At 38.3% G+C, this 17,765-nt stretch overlaps 1 protein-coding gene across 2 annotated transcripts in view; it reads right to left on the bottom strand.

Annotated features, from left to right (window-relative positions):
- LOC108718050 (prolyl 3-hydroxylase 2) overlaps positions 1-17,531 on the bottom strand; it is an 86,328-nt gene extending 68,797 nt beyond the window's left edge. For both annotated transcript variants that reach the window (XR_001935958.2, XM_018265615.2), the window contains exon 1: positions 16,948-17,531. Coding sequence is in view for 1 of the 2 variants with exons in the window: in XM_018265615.2 (XP_018121104.1) it covers positions 16,948-17,355 (408 nt within the window). In the remaining variant the exon portion in view is untranslated. The remainder of the gene's footprint in view (positions 1-16,947) is intronic.
- Positions 17,532-17,765: the final 234 nt, after the last annotated feature.

Genomic DNA, 17,765 nt, shown 5'->3' with positions numbered 1-17,765 from the left:
ATAACAGGGATATGTTTTAAAACCTATAGCAACTAATTAGCACAAAGAATTTACTAGTAAACTGTTATAAAGCAAAGATCTTATTGGTTGACATGGCTTACTGTACTGTTAGTGCAAACCCGACTTTTTCTGGTCAGGTTTTTAAAGGGGAAAACACATTTTTGTGTGGAAAAAAAGCTAAAATTTTTCGAGATTTATTATACCCTAAGGCTGCTAAAAGTCAGAATCTGGACATACTCCATCTTAAACTTGCCGAGATCATGTAGAAGTCAATGGTAGATGTTCCTTTTACAATTAGAAGATATCATGATCTGCGCTGTGATAATCCAAAATCGAGTGTCAAATCCAAAAATGTTTACAATTCAAATTTTTTCTAATTTTATCTAGTCTTTTCCTGCACTGAATTTTTCGAGTTATTTAATTGATAAATAAGGCAAAATTGTGGTTGGGAGTTTTGTCAAATTTGTTTTAATAAAATAATGAGAACATTTTAGTAAATAACCCCCTAAATGTCTGATAGTTTGGTATTGGTTTACAAACCAGGGCAAACATCGGGGTCACAATGCAGTATTAAAGGTATACTGAATACTAACCTTGTTAGGCAAGTTTTGACACAAAGGGATCCCTAAAAAATGAGGACCCTGGGAGGGATATAACGATAGACACATACACACATCATGCTACAGGAATTCATTTTAGCAGATGTGTTTCTTTGAAAAAGGATGAAGATATTAGTCTGTCTGGGGGTTATGGACCTTTCAGCTTTTTCCAGTAGCTGAGAAGCTACTTGAGGGATATTTATAGCAAATTATGAGGTAATGTAATAACCAAGAGATGTTTACAGGATCCCATAGGAAGTATTTAAGTTCTGCCTCAATTTGTTTTGACAATACAGTGTCTTGTAAAATCACCAATTATTGTTTTATGTATGTAAACAATGGACATAAACATATTTAAAGGAAGACTGTCATAAATTCCTGCAGGCAAGTCAATTACAACTTTTGCATCAGATTCTTTGGTTATAATATCTATCTTGGATACATGTTCCTAGGCACAAATACCAACCCTCTGCTTGCAATAGAAACCAGCTTGATTCCCATTCATCCATTTTTAGGTCAGCCCAACAATATAATTGAGTATTTTGCTCTATATACAGATATAACTTCAGTCAGTGTTTCTTAAAGGAGAAGGAAGGCTTCAGAGGCATTTTATTGCCAATAGATTATCTGATTAGATTAGTGCAAAATAGAATGCTATATTTATTTATACCTGAGTAAAAAGCTCTAGAATCTCTCTGTTTGTTTAGGATAGCAGCTGTCATATTATCTTGGTGTGACATCACTTCCTGCCTGAGTCTCTCCCTGCTCACTTATAGCTCTGGGCTCAGATTACAGCAGGGAGAGGAGCAAATTGAGTATGCTCAAGCCCTAGCCCTGGAGGTTTAAGATGAAAACAGGAAGTCTGATACAGAAGCCCATGTGTACACAATAAAAGGAAAGAAGTGCAGTGTTTCTTTTGACAGAGGACTCAGAGCAGCATTACTTTAAGGGTTTACTGGTATATTTCAGTGGACCTTTCTGATTAAGCTTACTTAGTTTTAGCCTTTCCTTCTCCTTTAACATTTCTCTCAAAGTCCCTAATATCTGTTGTCTATAGTAAAAGAAATTTACTGAACTCAAGAGTTTAAGGAAACACAGTCTTCATTTTTTGAGTAAGAATCCCTAATTTAAGTTACTATTATATTATACAATTGCAAGGAAATATCAGTTTTAAGTTACATTGGACTCAAATAGCACAGTCTGTACAAAGTGTCTGTCTCCATTCTGTTTCATTTTGCTTAGTATTTCTGAAAAACCAACTTAACCACAGTCATGGAGAACCATATTACGTGGAGGTCCTCATGCACAGGGATTGATATAACTAATTGCCCACAGAGTTTGGAAGATACACATTCATACACTATATCAAGGGAAAAGGCTGTCACTAGAAATATCTATCACTGAATAAATTCAAGGCATCGCTATATAGTGAGAATCCAACAAAATACCCATGTTCACAGGGGTAATGTTTGCTTTACATATAGCTTATATATGGAAAGGAGCGTCCCCAGCTCTGTGTAGTAAGTGGAGGCATCAGAGAGAGCTAAACTTTAATTAGAATTTAAGATGTCCTAAATGTAATAAATGTATAATCTCTGCCAGGATATTTCTAAAGTGGTACTGTCAGACCACAACTATCTAAAACTCTAATGGTTGTCCAACATTTAGGTCATGATTTTTATTTGTAATACATGTGCAAATTTGTTAGTGTCAGTCCCTATGCTTTTCTTGGAAATGGATTTTCCCCTGAGTGGTTATTCATTGCAGCAAACTAAACAAAGAATCTCAGAATCTAAGTTCTGTACATCACTTTCTGATTGTTATTTAAACTACTATGTGCTGCAGTTGCACATGGGTTACATTATACAAATATTTCATTATATTTAATTTAATAAGTGCAAGAATCTTATATCGTAACTGTAATCCAGCTTTGGGAATACACAGAGTGACCGTATTATAGTAAGATAATGCTTCGAAGACCAGGGGATATTTAAACAAAAGGTCGATATTGCTAACTGGACCCCCTGAGTAGAAATATGTCTCAAGGCAAAAAGAAGGATTTATTATGTTGAGTTCTTCCACAGGCAAATATTAAGACCATAAACACTTCATATTGCTCTTGTTAGAAGTCACAATGGATGATGCTCTGTAACTCACAGGCATATCTCTATTACATTATGGAAATACCTCCAATATGAACCAAATCCTAAAACACATTCCACAGGCGTGCATAGCAGTACTAACAATGCACTATATGTTATAGATTAACATGCACTGAAATTTGTGTAAAAGGCTTTTCGTGTTGCACTGTGTAATGATTTCTGGTCAGGCCCGGACTGGCAATCTGTGGGTTCTGGCAAATGCCAGAGGGGCTGTTGTAAGATGCCATAGACAGTCACAGATTTTCGGTCTAAATTCAGCACAGACCACAGAAACTTCCAAATAGGATAGGGACCTCTCCCATTGACTTATATACAACCTTGACAGGTCGGACATGGAGGATTTTCAGATTCTGACTTTTTCCATCCTTTGGGGTATAATAAATCTCAAAAAGTTTTTATTTTCCACTAAAATGTTGAATCTTAAAGTAAAACAAACTCGAATTTGTTTAGTTTTCTGATAAATAACGCCCTAAGTTTATCCAAGAGCAAAGTAGAATTTACTAGTTACCTGTTTAAAAGCAAACATCTCATTGGTTGCAATGGGTTAGTACACTTGGGCAAACTTTGTGCCTTTTACTACATATGGGGTCCTGTTGTACCAGCATACAAGTGCGCCTATAATGGATGCCTTGCTTGCTATAAAAGTGCTTTGAGTCCGGCAGGAGAAAAAACAATATATAATGATTGCCTTTTTCTTTCTTTTTTACCGTGGACAAATATTAAGGCTGGAAAGTCAAAATCAGGTCATATATACAGTATAACGCATGTGCATAGTAAATAGAGGGTGTAGAAAATATAGATCCACCTTGAGGCACCAACAATTAGTGATAAACAGATTTCGGAACAGAGATCAACGACTTTTGACCCTCCTTCTGTTTCTAAACTACAAATCCATGCAGTGACTTTTGGGATATGTCCTTAATCAGTAACAAAAGAAGCAGTTCTTTGCACTAATGTATAAAATGGGACATGTGTGTAATACTAACACAATTCTCTTAATGTAAAAGAGCTTTCTTTCAACTGCCATGGGTATGAAACCTGTCGTATTCACCTCAGCTGATCCCATGTTATACTGAGCTTAATATTGGTAACACTGTTTCTTTCTTCATGAAAGGACGACTTCCAGAGAATGTGCTGCCAACATTCCACCTCAGTAGTGGTTTGTGGAATTCTTCTGAAGTTCACTTGTAAACAGATTTTAAAGAGCCAAGTGTACTAAAGAGGTACAGGCAGGAGTCACATATCTTATGGACTCTGCAAATATTGTTGTCAGTTTTAAATATGATTACCTGCTGCTTTGGTTCTATACCATGGCATCCTTTAAAAGGGGAGTATATTGTAATGATTGTTTTATCTCATTATATGGATGACTGAAGTTAAAAATGCCTGTGACTCACTGCTAACGATATTAAGTGGTAGATCAATGGTTGAATAGTAAATTCGAATTAGAAAATTCACACATTTAAATTTGAATCCCCCTATTTGAATGTAAATTAGAATGTGATATTTATCACACCTCGACCATGGTAACAGTCCTAATTCGAGTATTAGCGAACTAGAACCTGCCAAGTTCATGTGCAAGTCAATGGCAGAGGTCCGTTGAGCCATTTGGAAATATTGATAGCCTTCCTGACATTCAAGTTTTTTATTCGGAGAAAATCTCGATTCCTATGAATCGAATACTTCTCACAAATTTTCGGGTTGGAACCATTCCATCGAATATTAGACATTCAAATTTTTTCTTAAATAACCTCCCAGTCAAATTGTGAGTATATTCGAAAATTAAAAAGAATCACATGAATTTGAAATTCGAACTTTGATAAATGGGCCTCTAAAAGTTATCCATTAAAACGAAATACAATCAATATTTACTAATACGCATATAAGCTGCCTTGGCGGACAGTCACTCAGCTAGAGACACAGTAACTCCCCCATACCCTCCAACTGTCACCCATACCGTTTTCTGCGGGGAACTAAGACTCACAGTTTAAAGGGCAATTTCACCTTCATTATCAAAGCTGTTATGATACATAAAACATGGCCCTATAACCCCCAGAAATGTGTTCAAACTTTCTTAACCTGAACATTTTGTAAAATGGACATGGTAATTAGGGGGTATGGCCATAAAATGGGCATGGTCAAAAATTGGCATGCCACACGCAACTGATGTTTTTGTCCCTCTTTACATTTTTAAAATGTTTTGAGGTGTGCTCACGCTACTGTATAATTATGAATGTCAGAATGCTGCCATTAGGCTTTATTAAACTTCTTTTCCAAATGCAAAGCAGTAATAGGGTGGTATGTGAATTTTTGTTATGCCTGGTGAGCTATTCCCAGGTAGAAAAATTTAAAATATTAATATTATCTATATTTCCCTGTTCAAAAATCTTTTTGGCAGTTCACATTAACATGGAATGTTCCAATTAGAGTCTTGAAAGTACAATGATCTTTTGAGTGCTGAATGGTGCCTTGACTTATGATCTCCATTACAAACAGTTCCAAGCATGGTCAAAACTTTTCAGCTAACAGGCTGCTGGATTTTTTCCGAGGTGGAGAAAAAAATGTGAACTACGCAAGAGCATTTATCAACAAAGCATACAAAAAAGAAGCAATGGAAAATATGAGGAGGGCAGTCTGTACAAAGTGTGGTTTTAAATCATGTAGAACATGCAAAGGTTACTGTGTCATGTTCTGAATGTTATATACAAGGTCTGTGTAGGGCTCTGTCCCCTAGGGAACAGCTCTAGAGGATCTGCCTATTATGAGCAGAATAGGAAACTGTACCTGGTTAGGGTAAGATGGGCTAGAAGGAGCCAAAAAGCCCTTCACAAGCAATTCAATGCACAGTGAAGCCTTCTGAAATCAGAAGGTATTTACTTGTCTCAGGCCATACATGAACAGAAGCAGATAAACGACTGTTGTGAAATAATGCAGCTTAGAAAAACATTATATTTTAATTTAAAAAAGGAAGGCATATTACATTTGTATCTGAGCAACAAATATAAATAGTGTCAATGTGAAGTATTATATATATGTCTATATTTAACAAGCCTTATGTGATGGCAAATGGATTCACAACATCAAAGAAAATCCTCACTAACAGGATAAATAGAAGTGAAAGGGTAATTTATTCACAACCCCTTTTTTGTAGGTTGTCTATGAAGACATTCACAAATCATTAACCAAGCAGTGGAAAAAGTGTCCAAATGACTAATAAGTTTATACACAATAAGATTGTGAAAAGTGAAAAAAATGTGGAGATCCATTCAACACATAAAAGAACACCATTACACAGCTAGACAGGTTGGCATGTGAACATATGTGTATCAAACCTAAAAACATAGTTGCATAAAATTAGATACAAATGACTTGTCCTTTGCTATTAAGGTTACAACAAAGTAATATACTTTTAACTTCCACTATATGGTTGCCATATTTATGGAACTCTCGCATAAATAGAGCATAAAATATTATTTAATGGCCAGCTAGTCATTACTGATACATCATCCACGTTAATGCTAAACACAATAATCTATGACACAGCTTTAAACACGCATAGTGTGACATGTGTCGTGTCCCCGTTTTGTTATTCATCCACCGCCTTTACTGTTTGTCCAGTGCAGCACACCTGGGAATTATGCCTACTACAGAAAGCAAAGAACATTTCTTAAAGGGGAACTTCAGCTTCTAAAACAAAATTTGATAGAGTCCCATATAACACAGAAACCCCTAATATATCCATCACAATTACCTGTTTCAAAAAGTGTGAATAAATGTCATTGTCTATGCTGAAATCCAGCTGTTTAACAGTTCTTCTCTTTCTGCATCATTTGAAATCCTGGCAGGGGAGGAGGGACTAAACACTGATGTTACAAATTGTAACAACTTCTCCACAGCTTACAGACAGCATGCAGGAACTACATAACCCACAATGCATTACACTGTGATGTTCTGTTCCTTATTGAAATCACATGTACAGGGAATTGTGGGGTTTGGAGGATGCAGGCTGAGGGCAGCTGGCTGTTGATATAAAGTAACAGTAGTCAGCCAGCTCAGCAAAGTAGTTAGACAGATCAGCAGGAGAGCAGGGGGCTAGGTAGGGAACTGTTCCAAACCATTAAAAATCATGAAAAGTCTACATAGTTGATGTATATTGCAAAGTTGCTCAAAATTATGTTTACTTTTCAAAAAGCTTAAGTTATATTTTTGTGGAGTTCCCCTTTGATTTCCTGCAGTGTTATATTGTACTTGTATCACAACAAGACCCTTGGCTTGAGCTCACTGACAGCGTCAGGTTGGAAAACAAGTCCACCAGAAGACCTTAGTCAAAGGTCTGTTGCTGCTATCCATCCCACCACTGACTACTACAATCCAGTAATCCTGTTCAGAGGTGCGTAGACATGCAATATAGCAAACCTCAATACTCTATGGACTGGGTGTAACTAGGTATTGCATAAGTAAATTGGAAGTAGCATATTTTACAGAATGTGATTATCATAATGAACTTAAAGAGAAATTATCATCACATTCAATAACAAATGTGGAAAGACTATGTAGAGACAAGGGACTTTGTATTGTTGGAGAACACCATTAGGCTCTAGGATCTGCTGCCTAGGTCATGGTATGGTTGTTATTAGCAATGTATGTTATAAGCTTTGTTTTCTAAGTGGAAAGAAGAAAGATGAAAACTTTTATTCTCAACTGCAAAAAATAAATTAAATATAGATAATTACACTATAAATATAAATTATATATATAAATTATATATAGAAAATGGAAGAAATTCTTTATACAATTATATTAAGTGGAAATAAAATTCAAACAAGAGCTTCAATTTATCAGACTGCAATGTAGGCTACAAATAAAATGATAAAAGGCAATTCTTCACAAAAACTTAGGGGCAAATTCACTAACCTGCGAAAATTCGCCAGCGACGGCTTCGCTCACAGCACAACACTTTGCCAGCCGTAGATTTGCCAGGACAACGCTGATTCACTAAAATCCGAAGTTGGGTCAAGAGCACCAAATACTGGTGAAGTTGTGCTAGCATTACTGTGCCAAACAAAGCGAAGTTGCACTAGCATTGCCTTATATGCATATTGCGGAAAGTTAAAGTTCAATGGACGTATATGTTGCAGCAAATACATTACATTACACAAGCCCAGGGAAACATTAATAAAACAAAGTTGTTATATTGCCCTACACATGAGCCCACATGTATAGTTTATGTGCCATATGTTAGGAAATGTAGGGGGGAAGCCGGTTACCCCAAAAAATTTTATGCTCTTTTTCAGCCTATCACCCTGAAAAAGGAAAAGACGCTATCGTTTTTAGGAACGCCTATCTACTCTATTGCACTTCGCCTGGTCTGAGGTGGAGAAGGCAAGTCTGGCGCAAGAGTTAATGTTCAGTAAAATCCGCATCTTAGTGAATTTGCGTAGTTATGTCCATTTGCCAGAGCGCAAATTTGCCAGGCATTAGGGAGTGAAGTACCGCTAAAGTCTGTCGCCTTCACTAGCGAAGATACTCCAGCAACCGTTCGTAAATCGACGAAGTACCGAAATGATGTCACGCTGGCAAATTTTCGCCCGCGTTCGTCACTTCGCCCTTTAGTGAATTTGCCCCTTAATGTGAATTAAATGAGGGTTTAAAGACATAGGTGGGAAAAATATAAATTGCAATATAGAAAATCCTGTGGGGATTTCTTTTCTTTTATAAGAATTTTTTTTTCAATGCCCAGATTATTCCCAGATGACAAAAGCCACAAAAAAATGTGATGCATCACTGCTCCCATCAACACACATCCTATGACTGTATTTCATATATTGCCTTCTGTGCCCTAAATACTCATTAATGGAAGAAATAGTTATTCTTTCTAAGACTATAAACACAGGGGAAGTTACAGCACCTAGAGTACCGGGGGCACATGTCTAGTTTCTCATTTTCCCCTAGCTGTGCGACACTGAAGGGTCAATTAAAAATACTGTATTAAATGCCACTTCCTTTAATGTTTAGATATAACTGTATAATGATTTAGTTGCCCAATTTTACTTTTTAAAACTGTTGGCCAAATTCACGGACTACTTAATATACAGTGATTCCAAGTTTCTGACACATTATTAGAAGGGCTTTGAGTTGCTTTTAATGCTTCCTACTATAGGTTAATGATATACCCAATGCACAGTATAGTACTTTAAAATCTTTAAAGAGTTAGGAGTCTAATAAGCAAACACAGACTTCGGTCCATAACATAGTATAAATAATGTCTCTAAGGTTGTAAAGAACTTTAACACATGCATTCAGCTTTTTACCAAGGGTGGTGGTTACCCAGATGTGAACAGTTGAAATAGTTCACTTACATAACTAACAACTGAGCATTAAAGTAATTTAAAACCTTGGAGATATTATTTTTATCAGTTTAAAGAGAAACACAGCACAACAAAACGAACCAATAATTAGAAGTGGTTTTACCCCAGTGAAATGCCCCACTAACATAACATTAAAGCTAATTGTATAATAGGTTATAAATGAACCAGTGAAGGTTTAACACTTTAATAAAATCCGAACTCCGTGGGTCATGTTTCAGTGGTGCTCTATCTGGGAACTTTGCTGTTCAACAGTTCCATGTATACAGCAGTAACCAAGAAGATTCAGATGGCACACACATAGCAAAATGTGCTTATCCAAATAAATCACAAAGGTTTAACACATAGAAACAATGTGTATAGCACCTCACAGGTACGGACTGAGAATTTAAATAGGCCCTGGCATATCAGGTACACAGAGGCCCAATCAGCCCACACAGAAGCCCAAACCGCTCCTACCAGCCCACTAAATACTGACTTTCTATGACACCTTATAGCAGCCCCTCTGGCATTTGCCAGAACCCACAGATTGCCAGTCCGGGCCTGGCCACCTCATATATCTTACATGTTTAGAATAAAATCTAACTATAGTTATGCTCTTTTAGGCACAAGTAACAAGACTGCATTGACAAATATCATCTAAAACAATGAAGCTGCACTACTTTCAAAAATGGTCTACCAAATATTCCCAGTGGAAAACGAATTAACAGCTATGTTCTGCAATTTAAAAAAATTCACGTTAAAATGGAAACATATAAAGAAGAATTCTGAGATGTAACCTCAGACGACATTCAAAGTTTTATAGAGCAGCAGCAAATTACATTCCCCTGAGCTGCCAGAAAGAGCCCCTCAGTAGATGCTTCATGTTAAAGGACTACGTTCTTCTGATTAAATACTCTCCAGGGCTACTGATTTTTGTGGTTACACTGTGGTTTTCATTTCCTCAGGGTGCTTATGTTGGTACAAGCCACATTTTAGTATTCAGTTATGCACTGCAGGGCATGTTTTTTGGACCAGGTGTCTAGACGATAGTTTTGTCATCAGTTCTAAAACTAAACATGGGCCAGTTTAATGAGCCGTAGTCTTAATGACTTTCTATGAGGCTCAAGTTACTATGGAATGTGCACATGCACTACTAAATGAATGTTCCAGGCAATATATTTCATTAGGACCTCCTTTGTCTGGGAGGGTATAACTTGATACTACCAACATGTTTAAGTAGAACATACGTTATTCTCAATTACAATATTATCGAATGGGCTTTTCTTTTTTATTTAAAGTGAAGGCTCCATATTATCTGTGCTAATGTCTTACATGAACTAAATTCTGCATAAAAATGTTATCAGCATAATGTTTTGAATCTTTGGCATTTTATAATAAATTTTAGTGTAGCACAAAAGAGGGCACAAAAACAACTTGAACATCTGATCCCTGCTAAATAATGGTGGAAAGATGTCACCTCTAGTGATGGGCGAATACATTCGCCAGGAATTCAATCTCATTAATTCCACTATAATGTTTTTATTTTACTTTAAGAAAGTTAAAATTTAAATTCAAAACATGCATATATTTTTCCGAAAACAAAGACATTTATCAGTTTCAATATTTCGATGTATTTGTACTATTTGCACTTTAATATAAAGGTTAAAGGATCTCATCCCAATCTCTTTTTATTTACAATTTACACAAAGGCCCAGCATTTGTAGAAACGAGGCTGTACTTCTAACAAGTTCTTATAATTATAGGATTATAGTTGCATCTTATACATAAAATAACCTAAATCATGGCTTGAATCATGTTCTGAGATTTTTTGCTCTGTTTACTTTATTTTAGCGAGTCATACACACACACGTATATATATTGTAAGATATGTGTGTCAAAAGTCCACAATATCATGTGTATTTCACCAGCATTAGGCTGGTGAAATAAGAAACTCCAGGGAAATGTGTAGTGCTGCATCTAGTAAAGCTGTTTAAGTGGTGAAACATCTTAATAAAAGCGGGATTATGGCTCCCTGGAGTTGATGGAAGAGAGCAGGGTGGGCTTCCATCCCTTGCTTCATGTAAGGGTTTTGCATCTGCCAAGCTAAAGGCAGTCAGAGATAATTAACTACAGGTATGTGGTAGTTAAAAGGAGGTGTGGCCCAACACCTCAGGGCTGCTTCCCTCTAGAGACCTCCTGGAGTGGAGGAGAGTGAGGGGCCACGTGCTTGTGAGCACCAGGGAGCAAGAGAGTGATTCTCCTGAGTTGGAGAGAGCTCCAATAGTCTGGAGAGAGGACAAAAGAATCCGTTACCAGGAGACAAGAGTGTCTCAAGTGTGCCCAGAGAGGATTTTGGGATTTGTGGTCCACTGAAAACCATTGAGGGCCAGACCCAGATTTGTGGAAAGGCCACCTAGGCCCAGCCTAGGGCAGCAGGATTTTAGGGGGGCAGCATGCTGCCCAACCACACCCACATTGGTTCAAAAACACTGGGGAAGCGTTGGAGATACAATTAGTTTTTAAATTTTGCGTGGTCCAATCCCCATTACTCCAGTCCAGATGATGACAATTTGCACTAATAAAGGGGAGGGGACCGGGGCGACGAATGGCAGTGGGCCTAGGGGCGCCCAGTATGTAAATCCGGCCATGTTGAGGGCTAAACTCAACTGTGAGTAAAGTGAACACCAGTGAGGGTGTTAGAATTGGGACTATTAATGCTATGATGTAAAGCATATGTGATTCCCCATGTGAAGCCAGTGGGCTGAAGATTTTGTGTAAATAAAAGACAGCAAAGCGGCAATTTGAACTCTTTAAGGTGGTCAGTCTCCATTTCTGTGCTGAAATCTGTGCCTTGGGTTTCACTACTGGAAGCTCACTATATATTATATTAGCCTTGAAAGCTAACAAGCTCTCTCCCACTGTTCAGCCACAACAGCGTAGCATGAACTTAATCTTCCTTGGAGGTCAACGATGCAGTGAGTTCTGTTTCCTGCATGCTCTGGAATCTAATGATTTAACGGAAAATTTTTATGTGCAGCCTTTTCCCATTGGAAAATCACCATCAAGCAACAAAAACAAAGCTGCAAATGAAATAATATTCACTTTCTACCAGCTTTATTTGGGCAATCAGCAGGAAGATAAATGAAACATTAAAGGGGTAGTTCAGCTTGTTACAATTTGGACACATAAATAAATATAGTTATTTAAAACATATTTGCAATTTACTTTGATTTAAAAAATTAAAATCAATCGTTTTCCAAGTAGCTACCTGCAAAGGTAGTGCTACACAAAGACTCTTTTCTGTTCCAGGCAGGCGACTCACATTGGAGGAACGTTCAAGCAGTGATTTCTACTGGACACGCCCCTTCCCTGGCCGTTTCTGATTGATCCGATTGGCTGAATTGCATCAGTAGCACAAAAAGACGATAACCCTTTTACAGTATATGATTGTAAGCCAGGCTCAGTTAGTACATTTTCCAGCCCACAGCCTGCACAAAGTTTAGGTATAGGACCTGTTATCCAACATTCTCAGGACCTGGGGTTTTCTATAGTTTGGATCTTGATAACTTCCAATAAGGATTAATTATATCTTAGTTGGGATCAATTAGAAGGTACTGTTTTATTTTTACAGAGAAATCATTTATAAAATTAGCAGTAACCCCCCCTCCCCCCCGTTACTGCTATGTACCTATGCAGCTGCCACCACCGGTGACCGGGGTAATTAAAGAAATACTGTCACAGTGTGCCCAGTGCTGATACTTCTTTTGTCCATTTGATCAAGCAGCCCTGTCTATAATTACACGTAACAGGTCAAGTAACTTGATGGCAAGATGAATAAATCCATGTAAACGTAAAACAGATACTACTTGTTCTTTTCTTAGCATTTCTCCTTTTTGTTTAGGATGGCAAAATTGCAGCCTACAAATAATAACATAAATACTTTTCACAGGAAAGGAAATGCATGGCTTCATAATTAATAAAATGTTGCTGAATGGTTTGTTTAAAGGAACAGTAACACCAAAAAATTAAAGAGTTCTAAAATAATGAAAATATAATGTACTGTTGTGCTGCACTTGTAAAACTGGTGTGTGGATTCAGAAACTCTACTATAGTTTAGATAAGAAAGCTACTGTGAAGCCACGGGGGCTGCCATTCACAGCTGAAAAAGGAGAAAAGGCACAGGATACACAGCAGAAAACAGATAAGTGTTGTTGCATACAATGGGATTCTTCAGAACGTATCTGTTATCTACTGTGTATTCTGTGCTTTAATGGCTGCCCCCATGGCTACACAGCAGCTTGTTTATATAAACTATAGTTGTTTTTCTGAAGTAAACACACTAGTTTTGCCAGTGCACGGCACCAGTACATTATATTGACTTTCCTTTAAAACACCTTTTAAGGTGTTACTGTTTCTTTAAACTATGTGGTCACGACAGGTGGCCCCATGGGAAACCTCTAAGACAATCTCTGCCCAAAGAAAATATGTACCCGCACTATCATGCCATTCTTTGTGTTCCAGCTTGAATCAAAAAGGACGTTGAACTTTGAGATGAATACACAGGAAATGTGGTAGATATCCAACAGCAAACACTTAAAATTATATTAAAACCATATAATAAAACCATTAACGTAATGAACAAAGCTGCCAGAAAATGCATTAGGTCATTGCTGTGACTTGGGGAAACTGACACCTTCATTAGCAAAACTGTAATAACATAAAAACCACAAAAATGTGTTCAAACTTTCATAACCTGCCAAACTTTAAAAATGAAACATGGTACTGAACATGGTAATTAGGGGGTGTGGCCACAGAAGTGGGCATGTCTAAAAATAATTCGCCCACACTCCACATCTTTTTGTCCCTCTTTCTTTTTCCAAAATGTTGGGAGGTATGCATCGATACAACAATAAGCCAATTCAAACAAATATAAGAATGATAATGTATTCATTTTATTCAATTTGCAACCGCTAATTTAACAGGCAACAGTAAATAGGATACAGACCCTGCTTAAATAAAATCCTTATTTGCAGTTTAGGTCAGAAATATTAAAATAAAATAAAAAACAGCATCAGGGATGCCAACCCAATGGTTTTTATGGTTGTGTGTGGTAGGATTAGGCCATACGCGACCCAATCGGCCCTTGGGCTGTAAGGAAAAAGGAGTAACACAGGATGTCTGCCTTTTTTTGTTTTAATCAACCACAAACAACCACAAAAACACCCACACCCAACCCACAGCACACCTGCCGTAAATGAGGTGATCTCCATTCCGACTATACTTTATATTGCTATAAAGTAAAGTATACTTTAGTCACTACAGACTTTACTGCAAGTATAGAGTATATTCACCAGCTATATATAGTACATACCAAAAATAATGTATAAAATGGAGTTGGTACTTGTAGGTAGCCTGCTGATACTAACCAATATCCATATACTATAGCGAATGCTAGAAAATTCCATCTGTCAATGCACATGTCGGGCAGTTCATGGTACATGATAGGTAGATGAGGAAGTAAAGAGGAGCCCAAGCTGCTCAACATACCAGCTAGGAGAACCCATAACTAAAATACCCTGCATAACTGAGCACCTCACCACAGTCCCATGCACCATCAGAAACCCCTTTGGTGCCAGATACCATGAAGCAAAATGACAGAGGTGATTTATGGGGGAAAATAGTAGAGATACTTGAACTGTAGGAAAATTGCTATCAGAGATGTCTTTGAGATGAAGTGTGGTACCAGTGGCCAAGAGGGTTGAAATGGGGGAATGTATTTTTTTTATCTAGAATCCGCACACATGGCCATTTGTAAAGGCATTCACATGTTTTCTTTTATATTTTATCCATTCCACCGTATGGAACACTGAAGTTAATTGTTCCCAGTCTTCTCTATGTGGACTGTACCAATGTGAGTGCAGTGACATGTTGAATGTAGTAAAATTTGGACATGAACAATTTTATCTGCATCGGGCATTTCATTACCTAAGGCATTTAGAGTGTTTTCTGTGGGTTATAATGAGAATACTGTAGGTAGTCAGTGGTTATGTGCTGTTGACCTTAGAGATCTGAGGGTGCATTTACTTTTGGCAACTCTATATACTTCCATAAAGCCCACAGGCACTAATGGTCAGGCAGGGTGCAGTGCAATGTGTGAAAACCATGGCAATTCCATTTGTACTTCTGCACTTTTGCCAAGTGCAAAGAGGCGCAAAGCACATAATCATTAGTGCCTGTGGGCTTTCTGGATGAATGCAGGGTTGCCTGCTTTAGAAAGCACTGTATTCATGAGGAGCAAGCTAAGAGAGCACATAGGTAGCCCTTACCCACCCCAATCTTGCACATCAATCAGACACGCAAGTTAGTGAGTCAGGTGTGCAGTAAGGACAGGGCAGCTAATGCTGGGTAAATGAACAATGTTGTGCCCCTGAGTTCTCTGGCACTTGAACAACAGTGGCATAGAAGGTGCTCTGACTGATGTGATTTCCATTATATTTAATAGAATTTTCCCTTAGAGTGTATAGTAACAAAATTTACCTGAACATGCACAAATCTGTGTATTAGGACAGAATTTTTTCCCATAAATTTGAATGGATTAGACTCAGACATTGCCTGTTTAGTGTGAGCAAAAGTAAAGCTTTCCTTTTCCTTACAGATATTCATAGACTGTAAATGATAGACTGCACAGCCACATAGGGAAACTTTCTGCTCATTCAAAAATATGGGCAGAGTATACAGTTTGCCATCGGCATTCCATTTTCAGTGCAAACAGTCTCTAGACTATGGCAATATCAGAAATACCAACCCGAAGCTTACTTTGTCAGATCCATCCAATACTACAATACACAGGTATGGGATTCGTTATGCGGAAACCCCTTATCCTGAAAGTTCAGAAATATTGAAAATGCCGTCTCCCATAGACTCCATTATAATCAAATAATCCAAATTTATAAAAATGATTTCCCTTTTTTTCTGAAATAATAAAACAGAGCCTTTTTTATACATGCGACTATTTTGTCCACATGCATTAAAGTCAATGGGAGTCTGAAAAATTGCGGCAATTTTAACGAGCAACAATTTTTTTTTGCCGCAGCAAATTTTCCACTGTGAATTTTCGCAGCAGTTTCGCAAACACATTTTTCTGACGGAAGCCGGAAATTCGCTGCAAATCCATGCCTGGAGAATAAATTTGCCCAACGCTAGTTCTGGGTTGTTTGTGCTCACAGTGTGCAAGGCACAGTTCCGATTTAGAGACTGACCCATTTATTGAATATATACAGTTTAAATACATTTTGTGGGGCTATACCGACCCTGAGAAATGAGTCCAATACAAAACAATATGTCCCAAGTTCTACTTTTAGGGCAGGGACACACACTAAGATTCGGGTATATTTAGTCGCCCAGCAACAAATTGCCTCTTCTTCTAATCTTCCCGAAAAGCCTTCTCCCTGGCTAGAATCTAAATGGCCAGTGGGATGGCACTCGGAGTTCTTCGTTTTCCGAAATTGCCCACGAGGAAACTTTGTCTGAAGAAGAGGCGATTTGTCACCACCCTTAGCTCTGCTGCCGCTATAGATACAAAATTCTGTGGCAAAAGACACCTTGAAAACCACTCAATACTATGGAAAACAATGTCCGGATGTATTGAAATTCACACATTTCACAGCCCTTTGTAGATGTGCCCCTGTGTCTCTTATGAGTCACACAAGCACACTGGTCTGGTACCATTCCACTTGACAGTGTAATATGCAGTAACTGCTGGGACGTTATCCATAAAAGTAGTGGAGTCTCTCAGCATTGTTTACATTCTAGTTCCAGAATGGGGAACTAGCCACTTACCTTGAAGTATGCCCTCTGCAGGAAGTTGTAGGGGATCCTCCTGTAGAATTCCCCCTTGATATCCTCGCTGACTTTGTGCCGGGACACTGTCCCCAGGCTGCTCTCCTCACATTGCTTCACACAGGCAGCCCTGGACAGGATGACAGTGAAAAAGCTGATATCCCAAAATCTGGGCGAGACTTCCAGGGGGTATCTCTGTTTGCAGCCCAGCCTGCAGTTTAACTTGGTCTGCCTGAGCTGGGAGTAATTGCTGAGGGCCAGTTCCATGTAATAAATGACCTTTTGGTAGTCATTCCTGTAATAGGCTTCTATGCCACTCTCATAGAGCAAGTCGTATGGCTCCAGGCTGTGGGTGAAAGGCTGCAGGAGGGACAGCAGTATTGGCACAAAGAGCTTCTTGCAGATCATCTCTGCTCTGACCCCACTCTCACAGCCTGTGACTCCCTCTGAACAGGACTCTGGGCTTCTTCCCTGAGCACCATGTGTAGCTCTGACTCACACACTACTGACTCAAGCAGCCGGCAATTCTTAAAGACACAGGCACCTCTTTTAGGTGGAGTCCCGAGCAGAAGCCTTGAGGAAAAAACAACACCACTAAAGCTGTGCAGTGTAGGAGGGGCCCCACATACGCCTCTCCCTATGGCACTTGTGCTGAATGTGTGCCAGGTTTACAGAGGAACATTTCTGCTGCTTAGTGCTGACATATTGATTACTGCATGTAGACAGACATGCTAAGTGTGACTGCCCTGGCAAAGCTGCATTTCTTATTTGTGGGAGATGGGTGAACATTCTCTGTATTTATGAAGCTGCTTATTTTG

Source organism: Xenopus laevis, chromosome 5S, assembly GCF_017654675.1.
Source record: "Xenopus laevis strain J_2021 chromosome 5S, Xenopus_laevis_v10.1, whole genome shotgun sequence".
In the NCBI taxonomy this organism is placed as follows: domain Eukaryota; kingdom Metazoa; phylum Chordata; class Amphibia; order Anura; family Pipidae; genus Xenopus; species Xenopus laevis.
Note: the sequence above shows the minus strand (reverse complement) of the source record. Positions and strands in the feature narration are given on the sequence as shown.